Source organism: Microtus pennsylvanicus, chromosome 11 (genome assembly GCF_037038515.1).
Source record: "Microtus pennsylvanicus isolate mMicPen1 chromosome 11, mMicPen1.hap1, whole genome shotgun sequence".
NCBI lineage: Eukaryota > Metazoa > Chordata > Mammalia > Rodentia > Cricetidae > Microtus > Microtus pennsylvanicus.
The window spans coordinates 43,355,147-43,376,512 of record NC_134589.1 but is presented as its reverse complement, the minus strand read 5'-3'; the positions used below and the strand labels follow the sequence as shown (position 1 = coordinate 43,376,512).

The window sequence follows — 21,366 nt, the reverse complement described above, 5'->3', positions numbered from 1 at the left end:
TCTCAGCACTCAGGGTGGGGATAAGAAGATCAGGAGGTCGGGGTTATTCTCAGCATTGTAGGAAATTGAGGCCAGTCTAGGATAAATGAGACCCTGTCTCGAAAGGGAAGGAGGAAGAAGGAAGGGGATGAAGTTCACTGATAGAGTAATTGCCTAGCACAAAGCACTAGATTAAATTCCCAACCATTCTAGCAAAGAAAAGAGGAGGCATGTAAAAATGAGCACTTACAAATCAGCAATAACCTGATAGCATAATTTTTTGGTCTTTTTAAAAAGGGTCTCATGTAAACTGGGTAGGTACACACTTTTAATAGCAGCATTCAGGAGGCAGGTGGATCTCTATAGGGTCAAAACCAGCCTGGTCTACAAGAGCTAGTTCCAGGACAGGCTCCAAAGCTACAGAGAAATCCTGTCTCAAAAAAAAAAAAAGGTTTTGTAACTCCTAAAACACAACCCTCCCTGGCATTCAGAACGTGGATTATTTTTTTTAACCAATAAAGAAGATTAAAAAAATAACTCATTAGAAAAATACACACAAATGACAGGCATATTTGGGTAAATACTTTTTCACTGTTAATAAATATATATCCCACACACAAATAAATAAATAAAAGCAAATGACAGACATGGGCACACAGAATGGCTGATAGATAAGTGAAGATGTATGTGGCAGACTATAGTTTCTGAAGATAGTGGCAACAATATCATCCATCCCATATGTTCCCCTTACAGTGTGAAAATGTATGTGGCAGACTATAGTTTCTGAAGATAGTGGCAACAATATCATCCATCCCATATGTTCCCCTTACAGTGTGACTTTGACATTTTTCCAACTAAAGACAGGACAGAGCCCCTGCCTCCTTCCCTTCAAACTGGGTGGGCAGTTCTCACTATTTAGGTCACTATTTAGAAGAGGTGCCCTGAGACTGTCATACAAGATGGCTGTGCCAAACATACATAACTTCTGGTTTATTTACTAGAATACTCTCTTCTGTTTGTTTCTATTTTAATTTGTTGAGATGGTCTCAAGTAGTCCAGGATGACCTTGAATTCTTGTTACCAAGGCTGCCTTGACCTTCTTACCTACCACCGATCCTCTTGCCTTTTCCTCCACAGTTCTGGGAATTGCAGTTGGGTGCCACCAAGACCAGCCTGGAATATTCGTCTTTAAGCCAATGTGACAGTAGCATTATCTTAAGGTCCTTGTCCTATGACAAAGTCTACCTAGAGAGATACCGAAACCAGACTGCCTAGCTAAACTCCTAAAATACAGACCCAAAATCCAAGAGAGATCGTTCATAGCTGTTCACTGTTTATACTTTTACTTTGAAGGGTTGAGGAGACAGCTTAGTGGTGGAGCTTTTGACAAGAATGCCAAGACTTAAAGTTCAGTTCCTAGCTAGAGACGGAGAGGAAGCCTAGCCAGCCATGGTAGCATATGCCAGAATCCCAGGATGTAGAGGCAGAAGGATCAGGAGCGCAAGGCCACCCTAGATATGTCAGAAAGAAGGGCCAGTGGCCATAGCTCAGTGGTAGAATGCTTTGCTTAGTATGCACAAAACTCCATATTCCCTCCCTACCACAGGAAGACAGAAAGACATACATAGAGCAACAAACATCCCAAGCCCTCTGGAGGAGGTGGAAGCAGGAAGAGCAGGAGTTCAAGCCAGCCTCTAGCACGTGAGGCGCTGTCTCAAAGAAACATAGAAATGGCCAGGTGGTGGTGGCGCACACCTTAATCCCAGCACCCAGGAAGACGAGGCAGGAGGATCTCTGTGAGTCTGAGGCCAGTTTGGTCTACAGAACAAGTTCCAGGACAGCAAAGGCTACACAGAAAAATACCCCCCCCAAAAAAAGAAAAAAGATAAAGAGAGATAGAAATGGAGAATAGCTACACAATCACTTTACAAATCTACTTGATGCACTCACTAGTATCTACTGGTACAGCTGTGTGTCCTGTATTCCAACCATTCCACACCTAACAAAAATATGCGTATATGTAGGTACAACAATATTCATACCAGTATTGTAAATAAGGATGCCTAAGATCAGTCAGGCAGTGGTGGCTCACACATTTAATCCCAGCACTCAGGAGGCAAAAGCAGTTAGATCTCTTGAGTTTGAGGCCAGCCTGGTCTACAGAGTTCCAAGACAGCCAGGGGGCTACACAGAAAGACCCTGTCTCATACATACATACATATATACACACACATACACACATATGTAAATACATACATACAGAATGCCTAAATTTAAACTATCCTAGTGTTAAACATAAAAATGAAAACATGCTGAACTTGCTGAGTGGTAGTGGCACACACCTTTAATCCTAGCACTCAGGAGGCAGAGGTAGGCAGATCTCTGAATTCAAGGCCAGCCTAGTCTACAAAGTGATTTCCAGGACAGCCAAGACTATACACACACACACACACACACACACACACACACAAAGTATGTGTCCCTGGACGGTGGTGGCACACAGCTTTAATCACAGCACTTGGGAGGCAGAGACAGGCAGTTCTCTGTGAGTCCAAGGCCAGCCTGGTCTACAAGAGCTAGTTCCAGGACAAGCTCCAAAGCTACAGAGAAACCTTGTCTTGAAAAGCCAAAAACGAAATTTAAAAAAGTAATTTTTAAAAAAAGTATTTTTTTTAATTTATTTTTTTATTTTTTAGTTTTTCGAGACAGGGTTTCTCTGTGGCTTTGGAGCCTATCCTGGAACTAGCTCTGTAGACCACCAGGCTGGTCTCGAACTCACAGAGATCCACCTGCCTCTGCCTCCCGAGTGAAAAAAAATCTAATTTTTAAGACAGGGTTTCTCGAGCTGGGCTGTGGTGGTGCACACCTTTAATCCCAGCACTCGGGAGGCAGAGGCAGGTGAATTTCTGTGAGTTTGAGGCCAGCCTGGTCTACAGAGCTAGTTCCAGGATAGGCACCAAAGCTACAGAGAAACATCTCAAAAAGAAAAACAACAACAAAGACAGGGTTTCTCAGTGTAGCCCTGGCCGTTCTGGATCAGGCTGGCCTCAGGATCAAAGGTGTGCACTCTGGCTCTAATTAAATGTTTTACTCCTTTAATCTCTAGTTAATCCTGTGAAAAAAGACTACTACTGCCCTTGTTTAGCAGACTGAGGAAACTGAGCCCCATTAAGGGGAAGACTCGTCCAAGGCGATGCAGTAGGTGCATGCTCCAGAACAGGGACCTGAGCCCAGACGTCCAGACTTGAAGGGCAGGTATTTTAGGCCTGTGTGCTATAATGGGACCCGACTGGATCTGTATTGACCCATTGGTCTAGACTGGTCAAAACCAGTGACTAGGCACGGAAAACAACTAAAGTAGTCTAGAAAAGGCAGTGAACAAGGAGACAGAGCCCTGGTGAAGAAGGGATGATGTGGGGTGGGGTTGGGACCAATAGACTCCCAAAGTGGAGACAGCAGGACCAAAACCCCCAGATTGTATACTCTCAGAGTATACTCTGTGCTCTCATGCACTTGTGAAGGGCAGGAAAGGGTTCTGGATGCAGACAGAGCTCAAAGATGGCTCCCAGATGCTGCTGTCCCTCCTTCCTGGTGCGCCTGACTCCAAAAGTTTGCATGAAGCAGGGACCCACCATGCTCCATACTGTTCCCAGGCTCCAAGCCTGAGGGCATGGCACAGAGAGGGTTAAGGGACCAGGAATCCTTGTGTCTGGGGTGGATGAGAACCGTCATCAGGAGCCTCATCTGGCCTGATAATACACATTGCCTATCTCTTCCATAGCAGCTGTGAGGCGTGCAAATTGTCCTAGCAAGAAGGGAGGGAGCTAAGAGCCTCCTAGCTGATGGCGGGAAGGGTTTGCTTCCAAAGACAGGGACTCACAGGCTGTCTGGGGAACTTTCTATACCAAACCATACCTTCAGGGCTGTGACTAATGATGAGGGAGGCTGTGGCCTCAGCATAAACAGACATGGTGGCCCCTACTGATCCTGAGGACAAGCACTTACAGCTGATGAACAGGCATAAGGAGTGTTCGTGGCATAGTGCCCATTCTTCCCTCATGTTTCTCAGCAGGTGTGTAAGAGGTGCACACTCATGCACACATCTTTGCAGGCATAGGAGTGAACACAGGTGTCCATGGCTACGAGCCTCATTGGAGATGAATAAGGCAAGGCCATTGCAAAGCCAGAGGAAAGAAGCCTAGTTTTGGTGAGTGCCACTGAACACAAGCTAGGCTGTAGGGGAGAAACATCTGTCTTTATGATCTCATTGAACCTCACAAAAAATATAGAAATGAAGGCACTTTGAAGTTTCTGATGAAGAAGTCCAAACTTCAAGATCATGGACAGGAGCCAGAGCCACCTAGCAGGTGTCAGTAAAGCTTAGACCCTGACAAATTCAAAGTCATGCTGTCCCCTCTGGCTCTATGTCTGTCCTGGACAGTGGTCTAAAATCAAGCACACTTCCTGTCCATGCAAGCCGAAAGCTCTGCTTCAAGTCATGGACACTCTGTGATGTCAGGGTAGCCAAGTGACATGACGGATGGCTCACAGGCTGCAGAAAATTCAAAGAAAGGCAGAGTATTATTGGGTGTGAGCTGGCCACCAGCGCACGAGAGGCTTACAAGAAGGTCTGAGATCTGGATATGGTGGCACACACCTGTAATTCTAGCACTTGAGAGAAGAAAGCAGGAAGATCAAGAGTTTAAAGTCATCCTTAGCTATATAACACGTTCAAGAGTAGCTGAGGTTACATGAGACCATGTCTCAAAAGGAAAAAAAGAAGGAAGAAGGAAGAGGAGGAAGAGGAGGAGGAGGAGGAGGAAGAGGAAGAGGAGGAGGAGGAGGAGGAAGAAGAGGAGGAGGAGGAGGAGGAGGAGGCAGGAAGATCCCAAGTTGGAGATCAGCATGAGACCACTCTGGGCTACTCAAAACAAAATACACATACACACATACACAAACTTTTTAAGGAAAGGGAGGAAGGAAGAAGAAGGTGTGGGGCTGGGTGTAGAGCTCAGTTGTAGAGTGCTTCCCTACCATGTGGCAGGGATCCAGTGGGTAGGTGGAGTCTGTGGAAATGGAATTGGAAGATAGGCAGGAACCCTGCCTTCGGGGCTTTTCCCCTGAATCTTCCCAAGGAAAGTGAGGGTACTATTAGCATCACCCTTGTTTTGCAGGCAAGCAGACTGCAGCACAGAGATGAATTAAGCAATCTACACGCAGTCGATCCCATTACTGCTAACTGGTAAAACAGGTCTGATTCTCTTGCCCCTGAAACTTAAATGGCCCCACAGAATCACATGAGACCCACTGAATTCTCAGGACGCATGTGCAGTCTTGGAGAGCAGAGTCCTGAATCTTTAACTAATTTACCTTGAGGCACAACTGAGTGCTCACTCCTCAGTTTTTCTATTATGACGTTGGCGGTGTGCAGTCACCTTTGAAGAAAGCCATGTCGAAGACCCTATTCCCTGGAAGGGCTTCAGGAGCATCTGGGGACATTGTTCAACATGACGCTTGCTTATGGAGACAAATGGGAACACATTAAAGAGATGAGAAGACTTGGGGCACTGTCCCAGGGATGGCATCTCTTCAGTGTTCCCGGAATATGGCCATGAAGGGTCCTGGACCACAGAAGTAAATCCAGCATGAGCCCATTACGGAGCAGTTGTGAATACCCAGGCATCTTATGACTCTGAAACAGGTGCTGAGGACAACAGGAAGGACAGAACCAACGCATGGGCACAGGAGAGAAATGCCAGGGTGTTGGAAGTGTCACAGAGAAGTCAAGATGGACCTAAGATGGGATAAACAGGCACGTTTCTCTGTCATTTACCAACCACATGGACAGGTGCCCTCTACCCGAAGCCAGAAGAGGGGTCCCTGGAACTGGAGTTACCATGGTTGTGAGCTGCTGGATGTGGGTGCTCCAGGATCTGTTCTTTTTCATCTTTTTCATTATTTCCTTGTTCATGCTAAGGATTGAACACAGGGCCTCCGGCATAGTACACACGTTCTGTCACTGTGCTATACCACAGTCTCTCAGACTGAACACAGGGCCTCCTGCATAGTACACACATTCTGTCACTGTGCTATACCACAGCCTCTCAGACTGAACACAGGGCCTCCTGCGTAGTACACACGTTCTGTCACTGTGCTATACCACAGTCTCTCAGACTGAACACAGGGCCTCCTGCGTAGTACACACGTTCTGTCACTGTGCTATACCACAGTCTCTCCGACTGAACACAGGGCCTCCTGCGTAGTACACACGTTCTGTCACTGTGCTATACCACAGCCCCTCAGGTGTCTCTTTTCAATTTGCTAGTTCCCAGAGCCACACCAGGCTCTTATTCTTACTCCCTTAAGTCTAAAACACAGCAGGAAAGCCAGACATGGTAGCTCACACATGTAATCCCACATACTCAGAGCCTAAGGCTAAAGACTTGTCACAAATTTGAGGACAACCTGGGCCACAGGGAGAAATACTGACTTAACAACAGCAACAATAAAATAAGATGAAACAAGGCTGGGTATGGTGGCTCATGCCTGTAATCCCAGCACAGGTATGGTGGCTCACGCCTGTAATCCCAGCACAGGTACTGTGGCTCACGCCTGTAATCCCAGCACAGGTACAGTGGCTCACGCCTGTAATCCCAGCACAGGTACGGTGGCTCACGCCTGTAATCCCAGCACAGGTACGGTGGCTCACGCCTGTAATCCCAGCACAGGTACGGTGGCTCACGCCTGTAATCCCAGCACAGGTACGGTGGCTCACGCCTGTAATCCCAGCACAGGTATGGTGGCTCACGCCTGTAGTCCCAGCACAGGTATGGTGGCTCACGCCTGTAGTCCCAGCACAGGTATGGTGGTTCATGCCTGTAATCCCAGCACAGGTATGGTGGCTCACGCCTGTAATCCCAGCACAGGTATGGTGGCTCACGCCTGTAGTCCCAGCACAGGTATGGTGGCTCACGCCTGTAGTCCCAGCACAGGTATGGTGGTTCATGCCTGTAGTCCCAGCACAGGTATGGTGGTTCATGCCTGTAGTCCCAGCACAGGTATGTTGACTCATGCCTGTAATCCCAGCACAGGTATGGTGGTTCATGCCTGTAGTCCCAGCACAGGTATGTTGACTCATGCCTGTAATCCCAGCACAGGTATGGTGGTTCATGCCTGTAATCCCAGCACAGGTATGGTGGTTCATGCCTGTAATCCCAGCACAGGTACGGTGGCTCACGCCTGTAATCCCAGCAATGGAGAGGTTGAGGTAAGAGAATGTCATGAGTTTGAGTCCGGCTTGAACTGCAATGTTTCAAAACACCAAAATAAAACAGCTCACCCACTGCTAACTTTATGGAATTTTGGGAATCAAGAGGAAGATAGGAGTCCTGCTCCCAGCAGTATTTCCTTAGCGGGGTGGCCGTGTGCCTGAGTTGTGTCTGGACATGTGGAGAGTATATACACCTGTAAGTTCTGCAGGCATGTGTGCTTTCCTAGGAGTCTGTGGGGATCTAGCCCACCTTCCTGCTTGCTTAGGGCCATACATTCCTGACACTCAGGTGGCAGGAACGCCAGACTTCAGATGATTTTCCACCACTCTTTAGGCCTCGGTTTCCCCTCTCATATAAATGAGGGACTTGAGCTTCATGACTTGTTGTTGTTGATTTGTTTTTTTTTCTTCAGACAGATTTCATGCTATACCTAGGCTAGCCTTGAAATTTTTGGGTTTTTTTGATACAGGGCTTCTTTGTGTAACAGCCTTAGCTGTCCTGGAACTACCTCTTGTAGACCAGGCTGGCCATGAACTCACAGAGATCCACCTGCCTCCGCCACCATAGTGCTGGGATTAAAGGGGATTAAAAGCGTGCACCACCACCACTCAGCTTGGCTAGCCCTGAATTTTAAGCACTCCATACACCACCAAAACTTGCTCCAATTTCATGATTTGAAAGGATTCTGGCAGATTTGATAAGGCTTTTGTTTGCATGCGAATTTTTAAAACTGTTTTTAATTATGTATATGTGAGCATGTTGCTATATAGTTATGAGCACATGTGGGTACACATGGCCAAGAAGCCAAAGGTATTCGGGTCCCCTGGCGTGACAGGAAGTTATAACCCACCTAACATGATTGTTAGCAACTGAACTGGGGTCCTCCCCTGCAGGAGTAGCTCACGCTCTTAACTGCTAAGACTTTCCAGCCCCGGATTTGACAGTTCTTAGTTTCATTCCTTCTATTTTGGTTTTGGATTTTTGTTGTTTTGAGACAGTCTCATGTAGTCTAGGCTGGCCTGGAATTCCTGCTCCTCCTGCCTCCACCTTGCCTAACGGCTGTGTTTATTTTGGATGCAACAGATAGTACTTTAGGCCTGGCACACACACACTACTATACTCCATCACTCAGCTATACCCCAGACCATAATCTAAGGACTTCGGTTGTGATGGTTTTTGGACAGGGTCTTGTTATACAGTCATGGTTGGTCTAGAAATAGCTATGTATCCCACTCTGACTTTGAACTTGTGCAGACTGCCAATTCAGCTTTCCTAGTGCTGGAATATAGGCATAGGCCACCATGCTTGGCTTGTACTTTTAGCCCACTCTGCTTTCAAACTGGCTGTGTTGCTGAGGATGACCTTGAGCTTCTGATCCTCCTGCCCCCACCTCCCGAGTGCTGGAGCAACAAGCCTGCACCACCATGCCTAGCTTAGTCTAAACAAGAGTAAAGAGTTTAAGGCTGTGGTGGCAGAGGTCAGAGCTAGATGTCAGGAGAGTGGCCTAGATCACAGCAGCCTCAGGGAGGACACCAAGCTTCAGGCCGGAAGCAGAGCTGGAAGAACGAGACAGCCCAAGGACTCACATGGCATCCCCTACTCCGTGCTTAGCAGTTACTAAATGGCTTCCAGAAGGGGAGTCAGAGAAATGGAGGAGCAGGCAGCAGAGAAGACAGACTTGGGTGGGGAAAGTGGCTCCAGGTCCTGCTCTGGCCCTGCGGGCATGATAAGCAGGTGCTAGGCCCGTACCTTGATAGTATGGCTAGCTTATCAGGGAGCCCAGGCTATCTCACCTAGGTGCAGACTCTCTTCTAGTTCCACACCCTGATCACAGAAGCCCCCACCCATAGTCAGAGGCTACAGCCTCAGAATCTCTGGCTGGCAGAGATAGCTGTCTTCTCCTTCCAGGACCCCTCATGGCTCTCAAATTCACCCTGGGACTGGACCTCAGCGTGAAGCTTGGTCCTGATGTAGGAAGCCTTCACTCTGTAAAGCTCAGCTGTCTGTGGGTCCTAACGTAGAGGTGGAGCCCTGGGAGGGAGTCACAGGAAGGCAGGAGCTGGTGTGGCTTTAGCTAGAGCACATGGTGACATTTTCTCACCTATGCATTTCTCATTAGATCTCACAGCATGCTGGAGCATGCAGCAGCGAGAACTCAGAGAAGAGCAACTTGCCAGCAGCCACACAGCTAGTGAGACAAAGGAGCGGAGGGAGCAGACTGCAGCAGCCCAGGGGGCTTACATTTGGGGAAATGGAGGCTGATTTAGGTCCTAAGTTATAGAGCCAGATGGAGTGAGCTGTGACTGTCACTGCTAAAGCTGGGCAATCTCAGTGGGTCCAAAGTGTTTTCAAGAATATTCCATGGGATGCTGGGCAATGGTGGCGCACGCCTTTAATCCCAGCACTTGGGAGGCAGAGGCAGGCGGATCTCTGTGAGTTCGAGATCAGCCTGGTCTACAGAGCTAGTTCCAGGACAGGCTCCAAAGCCACAGAGAAACCCTGTCTTGAAAAACCAAAAAAAAAAAAAAAAAAAAAAGAATATTCCATGGGAGCCAGGGATGGAGGGGAATGCCTGCTATAATTCAGCAGGTGAAAGCAGGATGAGCAGGATCAAGTTACACAGGGAATCCCAGAATAGGCTCAGACACACAGAAAGGAAGGAGGGAAGGAAGGCAGGGTTTCTGATGTCTTCTCTGTGATCTTCTGTGGGAAGGAGCAGAGCAGCCTCGGGTACGAACTTATTTGAACTCCTGAGGCTAACACCTGTGCTGTGTTAATCAAAGTGAGCCTGAAGCGAAAGCCTCTAATTCCAGTTACTTGGGAGGCTGAGGCAGGACTGAAAACTGAAGGCCTCCCTGAACTATACAGTGAGCTTAAATGTCAGTTTGGGCAACTCAAAATAGAAAAGTAAAAGTGGGGTAGAGGATTGGAAGTGTAGTTCAGTTGTTACAGTGCTTGCCTTGCAGACGTAAGGTTCTGGGTCCATTTCTCAGCACTGAATAAACCTGGCATAGTGATGAATGCCTGCAGCCCTGGCACTCAGTAATTAGACAAAAAGCTCAGAAGTTCAACGTCATCATCTTAAATGGGATTTAAGACCACATGAGACTGTATTTCAATAATAATAATAAGAGCAAGGCATGCCTTTAACCCAAACACTCAGGAGATGGAGCTGGCGTATCTCTGAGTTCCAGGTCAGCCAGGTCTATACAGAATTCCAGGCCAGTCAGAACAACATAATGAGACCCTGCCTCAAAAAAACAAACAGGAGGGCTGGAGAGATGGCTCAGTGGTTAAGAGCATTGCCTGCTCTTCCAGAGGTCCTGAGTTCAATTCCTAGCAACCACATGGTGGCTCACAACCATCTGTAATGAGGTCTGGTGCCCTCTTCTAGCCTGCAGGCATACATGGAGGCAGAATGTTGTATACTAAATAAATAAATATTTAAAAAAAACAAAAAAACAAACAGGAGATGGGTGTAGTGGTGTATTCCTTTAATCCCAGCACCCTAGGAGGCAGAGGCAGGTGGATCTCTGTGAGCTCATGACCAGCCTGGTCTACACAGTTATAGCAGTGAGCTCCAGGCCAGCCAGGGCTACACAAAGACCCTGTCTCAAAACAAACAAAAGAACAATAACAACAAGAAAAGTGTTGCCATCCATACCTACATAAGACTGTATCTAAACAATTAAAATAAATGAAACAAAAAATGACTAGGCAGAGAAGGTGTCCCTGTACCGGAACAGTGCTAACTGGATGAGGGAAGCTCACGCAAGGCAGAGGTGGAACACCAGCCCGTGCCGTGGCAGGAAAAAGAACACCTCTAACAAACCAAAAGGTTAGGTCTCTCCTCCCACCCCACCCCCACCCCATTCTAAAGTAGTTTGCATCTGCAGAGGAGACAACAGACCAGACTGTCTAGGATAAGAAAAGGGGGTGGAACACCCCCCCAGAAAGAGGGTCTAAATAGCAGAGGCTCAGCTGTGGAGAGTGTCTCACCAGGAATCTCCCCTTCCCCAAGGAGACAGACCCAAATAGTGCCAGGCTCTCACTTGAAGTGCCTTGGGCTCTAAAGAGCGGACCCCCACAAGACCTGGGGCCTCAGATGCTCTTCTCTTCAGTCTCCCAGCAGGGTAACACTCACCCGGGGACCTTGCCAGAACAGTGTGGCCAACAGGCTTTGGCTCTGGCCATTTCCAGCATACTGAGCTCAGCAAAAGAACAAATTCTAGAAATGGAAATTTAGGCTGAGGGCTCCACTGAGCTTGCTTCAAGAGAGACTCCATATAGATCCAGCTGCCAGGACCCTCCCTGTCCTACAGATTCAATGAGTATTCCCAACCATAACCCAGAAGAAAACAAGGCCTTTCAGCAGGGCTCCAACAAACAACTAAGCCCTGAAGATGGGGTGAGGGCTTTTCTACTTCCTAGAAGTGGGTAGGTAATCAGCTTCACGGGGTGGGGGTGAAAGTCACTCATTTGAAAGAATGGGGGCAGCTGGGTGGTGGGAACACACACCTGTAATCCCAGCATTCAGGAGGCAGAGGCAAGTGATCTTTGTGAGTTCGAGGCCAGCCTGGTCTACAGCGTGAGTTCCAGGACAGCTAGAGCTATTACACAGAGACACTTTGTCTTGAAAAACAACTAATAAATAAAAATTTAAAAAATATAAAAATGGAGGCAGGATGGAAGTGTAGTGCCAGTGATGGGGCTCTTAGCTAGTATGCATTAGGCCCTAAATTTCAGCTCCAGCATTTAAAAAAAAAAAAAACCAATAAATTAAACAAAAAGGGAAAGGAGCCAGTGACTTGTTTCATGAAGCCAGCAGGGGAAGAGTTAAGAAGTAGGGACTTGTAGAACCCGGGAAAAGTACCCCACCCAGGGGAGGAGCCAGAGGGTTAAAAGCAGAGCCGCTAGAGCCTAAAGAGACAAGACAGGCAGGCCCTGTGCAAAGGCTTCCCCAGACTGCAGCTCCAGCTCCAGGTAAGCACTCCCCAGAGAGGCTGCCAGCCTGCTTACAGGTCTGCCCAGAGGGAACCCTCCACCTCATTGCTCCTAGCTGTAACTCTGCACCCCTAATAGATCTGAATAGACCTTAGCTTCTTCCTCTAGCCACCTGGGTTACCGGGGCTACAGAATCTCTGAGGGGAGTGGAAGAGCAAGGAGGTATGGGTCCAGCCTTGACTGATCCTGCCCCAATGCCTTGGCTCTCCACACCCACAGCTCTCTCCTCCAGGGCCTTGGCTGGGATATCATCATATACTGTAAGTTTGTGATGAGACACTACAGTATAGATGATGTACTAGTCTGGGTACCCCAGTTCTGGCGTCTGCCCTGGAGGGCAGAAGAATGCTGAAGCCCACGGGGTTCACTGCTCAGCCTATCAAGCCTACTGACTGCTGTGGCACTTGGGGATGGCGAGGAAACCGTTACCATTACTGAGTTTAGTAATGGTAACGGTTCTCTTGCTGCTCCCAGAAACTGTGTCAAGAAGAGCTCATTGCCCCGGAGCAGACTTCTGGAAGAAAAAAAGAGACCCCAGGCTGACAAGAGAGAATGGGGGCAGGGGAATGGGCCTATTTTTCTCTTCCCTGTTCCAAAGAAATAAAGATTAAAATATGAACACTTGTCACTTAACTTTATTAGCACCCAAGTCTGGGTAGCAGGACAGGGTGGGAGGGATCAAGAAATTGGGTGAACAGGTGGTTAGGACTCTCATCTAAGAACTAAAAGTTGAAGCCAGCAGTAGTGGCGCACGCCTTTAATCCCAGCACTCAGGAGGCAAGACAGGTGGATCTCGGTGAGTTCAAAGTTAGCCTGGTCTACATGGCAATAGTCAATCAGAATTGTATAGTAAGAACCCTGTCTCAAGGTGGGGAGGAGGAGCTGAAAAGAGATGGTTCAGTAGTTGAGAGCACTGGCTGCTCTTCCCAGCCACCACAAGGCAGTTCACAACTGTCTGTATTTCCAGTTCCAGGGGATCCAACAGCCTTACACAGACACACCAATGCAAATAAATAAACCATTAAAAAAAATGAAATATATGGGTCCTTATTAACTTCAAAGTGAGAAACTTGGGGACAAAGAGAAAGGTTCTTCCTACCAACAACTGGAAACAGGGCAAGAGTTTGGGTTTGGGTCCAATGCTACAGGATGAATGGGATGACCCTATTCACACCACAGGGATGGACTTCTAAGACCTACATAGCTGAGACCCTAGGCAGAGGAACTACCTGAGAACTGAGCTAAGGCAGCTTCTCTCCTCCAACGGAAAACATGGTTGGGCAGGCACTGTGCAGACTCAACAAGTCCAGGCTGGCTAGCAGCCACTCAGTGTCCATGGCCCTTAGCAGCCCTGCAGCCCCCCCTTTCACAGGGTAGTTCTAGTCAGTTACTTTCCCAAAAGCTTGAGCAGGGAGGCCCTGGGAACAGCAACAGAGGATGGTCATTTGAGAAGTTTCACGGAGAGGCGGATGTTAACATCACAGAGGAAGATGTCCATGAGGTCTCGGCCTACTTCCTGTGCAATCTGGGAGATCAAGAGGCCCTTCTGGCCAATCAGGATCCGCTGCAAGTGGTGAAAAGAGACACTTGGATCTGTTGTCTGGCCTCACAGATGGGGGAAAGAACCCTCAGCTGATACTGCTGCTGCCCCATCTCTGAGCCTGTCCTCACTTACCATATGAGATTCTTTGGGTACCAGAAGGTTCTGCTGGATCACTAGCTCCCCACTTGGTCCTTCCTCCCATATCACTGTCTTCTGTATAAGGAGACATCATGACTAGTCAGGCAGGCTCATTTTTATCTTGTGGTACCCAACTGTTCCAGGTGTGTGCCTGGTGTACAGGCCCTGGGTCCTTTCATTCCATCCACACCTGCTGCACACTGTAGGGCACCTCCTCAGGCAGGTACTCTAGGAGCTTCTCTCGGATTTTGTTGGCACAGATCTCTTCAGGGGTCTGGCTAGTGAGGACTCCACTGTGGAACTCCCAGGGTCCAGGCTTGGCCTGTGCTAGAAGGTACTGCTGTGGGTACAAAGGAAGAACGAGCTCTTAACCCCCTCAGTACTTCCCTATTTATGCATACTTCTAGGAGAAATAAGCACATTTTGTTTTTGACAGGTCCCCCAAACTGACCTTAAAATTGCTATGTAGAGCTGGGCAGTGGTGGCTCACGCCTTTAATCCCAGCACTTGGGAGGCAAAGGCAGGTGGATCTCTGTGAGTTCAAGGCCAGCCTGGTCTACAAGAGCTAGTTCCAGGACGGGCTCCAAAGCTACAGAGAACAGAGAAACCCTGTCTTAAAAAATTTAATTAAAAAAAAAATGCTATGTAGTAGCAAAGGCTGGCTGGCAACTTTTTTTTCTCCCAAGACAGGGTTCTCTGTACTTTGAAGCCTGTACTGGAACTCGCTTTGTAGACCAGGCTGGCCTCAAACTCAGAGATCCACCTGTCTCTGCCTCCCAAGTGTTGGAATTTTTTTTTTTCTGAGGGTTTTTCTGTGGCTTTGGAGCCTGTCCTGGAACTCGTTCTGTAGACCAGGCTGGTCTCGAACTCACAGAGATCCACCTGCCTCTGCCTCCCGAGTGTTGGGATTAAAGGTGTGCGCCACCACCACCCAGCCTGGCTAGGAAACTCTTGATTCTTCTTTACCCTGACAACTCCTGAACTATTCAAGTGAGCTATCACAACTGACTGTAATGCCTTTTTTAAAAAAAGACATGATCTCATGGAGACCAAGCAGGCCCGGTACATCCTAATTTGTTCAGGCTGGTCTTGAATTTTCAGTGTTAAAAGTGTCCTAAATGCTACAATTAGGGGTATGTACCGCCATGTCCACTTTATGTGGTGCTAGAGATCGAATCAGCACCTCTTATACACTAGGCAACCATTACACCGAGATATATTCCTGTTCATTTATGGTCTCCTATGTAGCCTGGCTGGCCTACAACTCCAGTGGAGACCAGGCTGGCCTCAAACTGAGTAATCCTTCTGCTTCTGCCTCCTGAGTGTGGGGATAACAGGCATGTGTCACTACAGCTGGCTGTTTTTGGTTTCCTGAGATAGGGTCTCATTGAACTGAAGTGCCTCTTGAATTCACTGTGTAGTTGAAAATGACCTTGAACTCCTGAGATCCTCTTGCCTTGTCCCCCGGAGTGCTGGGATTACAAGTATAAATTACCACAGCCAGGCTTTTGTTTTGTCTTTTAAAAGACAGGATCTTAGTCTACAGTCAGGCAGGGCTGGGTGAGGCCTATCTTTCCATGGCAGAGATGGGCTATGGGCACGGCTAACTAACCTTTAGTGTGTTCACATCCTTGTTGTTTAGTGCTGATAACATGAAGATCTCCTGGAAGTAGGGCCAGCCAATTCTCTGAGGGTTTCTCACTGAGTGAGTACTGGGGTCCCTAGTTGCAGGACTGGGGCAGGGGGTGCCAAGGTGTGCGGCCTGCTTGATGTTGAGCTTCTTGCCATTGACCACACCTTCAGTGAGGGCTGCTGTCAGCTCCAGGAGAACGGACTTCTGCTTCAAGCAATCTACCTGTAGATGGGGGTGAGCAGAGTACATGGTGAGCAAGATGAGACCGTGGAGAGACTCTTCTTCGGGTGGGCAGTACTCACCTTGTTCAAGACCAGGATGCTGGGAACCTGAGAGAAGCGGGTCAAACACTGCAGCACCTGGGGGCTCAGCTGGCTCCTGGTCCACTTGTCTGACACATCCACAAGAACTACAACTAGAAGGTGGCAGGGAGACAAAATAGACCATGACCTTTATCCTGACCCACAAGTTCCAGGCTAAAGGTTCTGGCCAGACCCCAAGCTCCCAAACTCTCAGGAATAATAGGCTCTATAAATAGGGTTTCAGATTTTTAGTTTGAGTCTAACCAAGATCAGCAGATTCCATGCTCTTCCATGGGTCTTCCAACAAAGACATCTCCAGATGGTGCCTAAAAGATAAATCTATCGGTCAGGAAGGTAGTACTCTTATGAGGAATGGGTGTAATAGGGAAAACTTGCAGCTCCTAGGAAGGAATATGCCCTCCTCTTTATCAGCCCACCTTCCCCACATCTGTTCCCACAAGTAATACCTCTTCTGTTTAACAGGACTGATGATGCCAGGTGTGTCGAGCAGAATCTAGAATCAGGAGAGATACCCCACCCCACCAAAGGAAAAGATTTTTTTAAATGGATTAGTGGAGAGAAAGACTATATATATCCCCACTTTAGGTTCTAGGAGTCAACCTAGGGCTTTATACATATTAAGTAAGGTCTTTTTGTTTTGTTTTCTGAGACAGGGTTTCTCTGTGTAGCCTTGGAGCCTGTCCTGGAACTCACAGGTAGACCAGGCTGGCCTTGAACTCACTGAGATACCTGCCTCTGTCCCGAGTGCTGGGATTAAAGGTGTGCGCCACCACCGCCTGGCTTTAAGTAAATATTCTAACATAAATCTGTGGAGCAACAAGAGGCTTTTTATTTATTTATTTTCATTTTGCCAGGGTTTCACTGTGTAGTCCTTGCTGTCCTGAAATTCATTATGTGGAACAGGCTAGCCTTCAACTCATAGAGATCCATCTGCCTCTGCCTTCTAAGCGTTGGGACTAAAGTTGTGCACTACCACACATAGCTAGAGAGAAGCCATCTTTGATATTAGCATCCTGCCTTTCCTTCATGGGTAAGCTGTTATTGACTTTAGATTTTTTTTACCATTTGGCATTGTCTTAATATTACATGAGGACTCCAAAGAAAGAGGATGACCTTTAATCCCAGCACTCGGGAGGCATATCTCTGAATTTGAGGCCAGCCTGGTCTACAGAGTGAGTTCCAGGACAGCCTACACAGAGAAACTCTGTCTCAAAAAAAAAGAAAAGAAAGAAAGAAAGAAAGGAAGGAAGGAAGGAAGGAACGAAGAAAGGAAGAAAGAAAGAAAGAAAGAAAGGAAGGAAGGAAGGAAGGAAGGAAGGAAGGAAGGAAGAAAGAAAGAATAACGTTGACTAAATGAAGGGTGAGTGGAGTGCTGGAGACGGGGCTCGCTGGCAGAATGCTTGGGTAGTTCCCAAGCGGCCCTGGGTTACATTCCCCGTACTGCACAAAATAAAACACAAAACCACAGAGTTCAATGCTGAATTATGCTTTGTTTAGTCAGGTGGGGTGTCATTCCTTCACTCCTATAATCACAGCATTTAGGAGACAGAGGCAAGAGGATCATTTCAAGTTTAAGGGCAGATTGGCCTATGCATTTAGACCAGTGCCAGTCAGGGCTACATGGTGAGACCCTATTTCTGAAAGGGGGAAAAAAATGAAGATTCCGAGCTGGACATGGTGGTATCTCTTGTATCCCAGCACTTGAGAGATGGAGTAGGCAGAAAGATCATAAAATCAAGGTAATCTCTGGTTACATAGAGAGGCCAACCTGGGTCACATGAGACTGTCACAAACACAAAGGATGGAGTGGTTCAGTAAAGGCGCAAGCTGCCAAGCTTGACAACCCAATCTTGGGTGTGAGGATTTACGGAATAGAAAAAAGAAGAGACTCCTGGAAGTTGTCCTTGATCCCCTCCCCAATGCAAGCACCAGGGCGCGTGAGCACACACGTAAAACTTCAGAACACAATGGCAAAAGAGGGAAGGGAGAGGAAGGAACTGCGTGGAGTCTTAAGATAGGAGGTCCTTGCTGGGAGTGGTCTACAGAGGGAGTTCCAGGTCAGTCTGGGCTACACAAAGAAACCCTGTCTTGAAAAGAACAGCAAAAAACAAAAAAATGGGGGGTGGTGTCTTCTATGCATTCTTTTTTTTTTCTTTTCTTCAGTTTTCTGTTGCTATTGGTTTTTGTTTGTTTGTTCTGCTTTTGTGTTTCAATACAGGATTTCTTTGTATAGACCTGGTTTTCCTGGAACTCACTTTGTAGACCAGGCTGGCCTTGAACTCAGACATTCACCTGACTCTGCCTGGGATTACAGGTGTGTGTTACCACCACCGCACCAGGCTGAATCTTCATTTTTAAAGAGACTAACGGTGAGAGAGAACTGACTAGCCTCACTCTATCCTGTTTGCAGAACTTCTGCAGGTACCTACCACCTGGGCCTCCTTCTCTGTGATGACCCCTAGAGCTTGGCATCGAGTGGTGTGCACCTTCTTGGAGACAGGAAACACCTTCCAGGAAGAAAGAGGTTCCAGTGAGATCCTTGATCCCGCCCAGGCCATCTCCCCAGGCACAACAAGTGAATGAAAAAAACAAAACGAGAAAGAGGTGGTGTAAGGAAACTGGGTAAATGGTCCAGTGATTAACAGAACTGACTGCTCTTCCGGAGGACCTGGGTTCAATTCCCAGCACCCACATGCTGGCTCACAACTGTTTGTAACTGCAGTTTCAGAGGATCCAACATCCTGGGATTTTCTGGCCTCTGTATGCACCAGGCACACAAGTACCACACAGACATTTATGAAGGCAAAACACCCAGATACATAAGATAGTGAAATGTGTAAAAAGGGAGGTATAGGGGTTGGGATGATAAAAGTGTGGCATACTTTACGGCCCAGCAGCTGATTGGAGAGTGTTGACTTTCCTGCATTTGGAGTTCCCAGGAGGACCACTCGGAGGACCCGTGGATTCTCAGGCATGTCAGGAGTATGGACCAAGAGCAGATTCTGCTCATCTGTTAGGATGGGAAAATGAGTGATATATTGGAATCTAGACTTTATTAGATACTCAGCTCTGATACCCAAGGAGGAAATCAAAATGAAAGATTAGCACACCAGGCTGAAGCTACCCATCCTAACTCTGAGAGTAGTATGCGTTTAATTTTATTGGATTTCTCAGGTTATCTAACCTCTCTAACTAAGCCCCTTGGTTTTCTCATATGTAATGTGGAATCGCACTAACAATATCTATGAATAACTTTTTCACAATGACAACTGTGTAAAAAAATTGCTCAGCATAGGTTGGGCATTGTGAATAACACATATACTTGTAATCACAACCTTTGAGAGGCTTAAGCAAAAGTAGATTACTGGGCCGGGTGATGGTGGTGCATGCCTTTAATCCCAGCACTCAGGAGGAAGAGGCAGGAGTATCTCTGTGAGTTCGAAGCCAGCCTGATCTACAGTGTTAGTTCTAGGACAGCCAGGGCTGTTACACAGAGAAACTCTATCTCGAATGAATTACATTTGAGCCACAGACCAGCCTGGGCTACATAATTAGACCCTGTATCAAACAAACAAACAAACAAAAAACAATCTCACTAAATTACAATGGAGAAACAGCACTTTACATATGGAGGGGCGGTGGCGACAGCACACACTTTTCACCTCAGCACTTGGGAGGCAGATCACTGTGGGCTCAAGGTCATTGTGGAGAGGGAGTTCCAGGACAATCAGGGCTACACAGAGAAACCCTGTCTCGAAAAACCTAAATAAAGCTGAGTGGTGATAGCACAAAGCAAGTTCCAGGACAGTCAGAGCTGTTACATAGAGAAACCGTCTTAAAAAACAAAAACAAAGAACATAAATAGTAAGTAAAGTAAATAAATTAATAAAATGGATGTGGTGGCTCAAATTTACAATCCCAGCATGAAGGAGACTGGGGATAGTGAGCTTCAGGTGATCATGGGCTAGATAGAGTGAAACTCTGTCTCAATGTGTCCTCCCAAGAAAATGGTGATCATGGGCTAGATAGAGTGAAACTCTGTCTCAATGTCCCCTCCCAAGAAAAGCAGCACTTTCTTCCTCAAGGAGCATGGACTGGAGCCTGGTAGGAGACTAGTCACTGTTGACCACAACAGTATCAGAAGGAGAGACCAAGAAATTTCGCAGAACCTTCACAGCAGCATTAGTAGGGTGACAGTCAGAGCTGAAGAAACTTCTGGAACTGGAGATCCTCCTGCCTCTACCTACCCAGAGTGGGGACTACAGGCATGCACCATGACTACCTGGCTCAAGTTAGTGTCTTAACAAGTAGATGGGGCTCACCATTCATTTATTGGGTCTACACTCTGCTTGCCACGAGGCTAATGATCTTGGGTGAGCATTACCGACTGCGACCAACACAGGTTTCCTCCCATTCTTAAACTCTTACTGCTGTTAGATTTAACATTTGTGTATTTGCATGAGCTTATGGAAGTCACAGTACAACTTTCTGGAGTTAGTTCTCTTTCCGCCATACGGGTCCCAAGGATGCTCGAGCTCGTCAGGCAACAAGAGTCTTTAAGAGCAGGGTAAGAAGCCGGGCGGTGGTGGCGCACGCCTTTAATCCGAGCACTCAGGAGGCAGAGGCAGGCGGATCTCTGTGAGTTCGAGGCCAGCCTGCTCTACAAGAGCTAGTTCCGGGACGGGCACCAAAGCTACAGAGAAACACTGTCTCAAAAAAACCAAAAAAAAAAAAAAAAAAGAGCAGGCTAAGGTATTTTACAGACCCTCATTCTCAGACTCTCTAACAACCGTCACCACTTGTCTCTCTCAGGAGTCAGATTTATTTTCTATCAAATGAGAGAGGCTAAAATGCCATCCACTCCAGAGGCTGGAGCAGGAAGATCCGAGTTCCACACCAGTTCCACAGGGAGACCTGTTACAAAACGAACACCCGCAACCAACATTAACTGAGCCCTTTACCTCGGTGTACCGACACCGCGGGGACGCTCGGAGCCAACGAACTGTCAGGCTGAGGGAATCCAAGGATTCGGTCCAAGGCGGAATCCTGACCATAGCGACCAGAAGCGGCGGCCAGGAGGGGACCAGAGGAAATGGCACCCCCGACACAGGACACGCACCTCGCCTGGTTACCTAGAAGCGAGCCGGGCGAAGCCATCCACTCCCTCCCAGCTTGCGGGCCCAGCTGCCAGGCCCCGAATAAAGACCGAACTAGGCCAGCGCAGCGCCGTCTGGGGGCAGCCATTTTGCCGCAAGGCACTCTGGTACCGACAGAAGCGCGCTACGGAGGCCCACAAACCACCGAGTAGAAGATCCGCCCCAACGGAGCTGAGGCTCACTGGATATCCTGGGACGGGTAGGCGGGTCGAGCTTTCGGCCGAGACTCAGGGAGGCTGAGGAAAGGCAAGACTGTGATGTATATATTGTCTGCGTGATTATAACGGTCGGCTCAGACTCCCATTTCTCCTTCTGCTGG

The 21,366-nt window shown here is 47.8% G+C and overlaps 1 protein-coding gene across 2 annotated transcripts; it reads right to left on the bottom strand.

Annotated features, from left to right (window-relative positions):
* Nucleotides 1-12,871: 12,871 nt before the first annotated feature.
* On the bottom strand, nt 12,872-21,148 carry Eral1 (Era like 12S mitochondrial rRNA chaperone 1). 2 transcript variants are annotated; one of them, XM_075991509.1, is made up of 10 exons: nt 20,853-21,148; nt 18,774-18,901; nt 18,321-18,449; nt 16,338-16,384; nt 16,135-16,196; nt 15,871-15,983; nt 15,548-15,790; nt 14,126-14,275; nt 13,930-14,010; nt 12,872-13,818 (listed from the first exon to the last, which is right to left on the bottom strand). In XM_075991509.1, the coding sequence occupies exons 1-10, from the start codon at nt 21,133-21,135 to the stop codon at nt 13,696-13,698; spliced, it is 1,359 nt and encodes a 452-aa protein (XP_075847624.1). In that variant the 5' UTR covers nt 21,136-21,148; the 3' UTR covers nt 12,872-13,695. The 2 variants fall into 2 exon arrangements, with proteins under 2 accessions (XP_075847624.1, XP_075847625.1); XM_075991510.1 differs by having other exon boundaries at nt 18,321-18,398.
* Nucleotides 21,149-21,366: the final 218 nt, after the last annotated feature.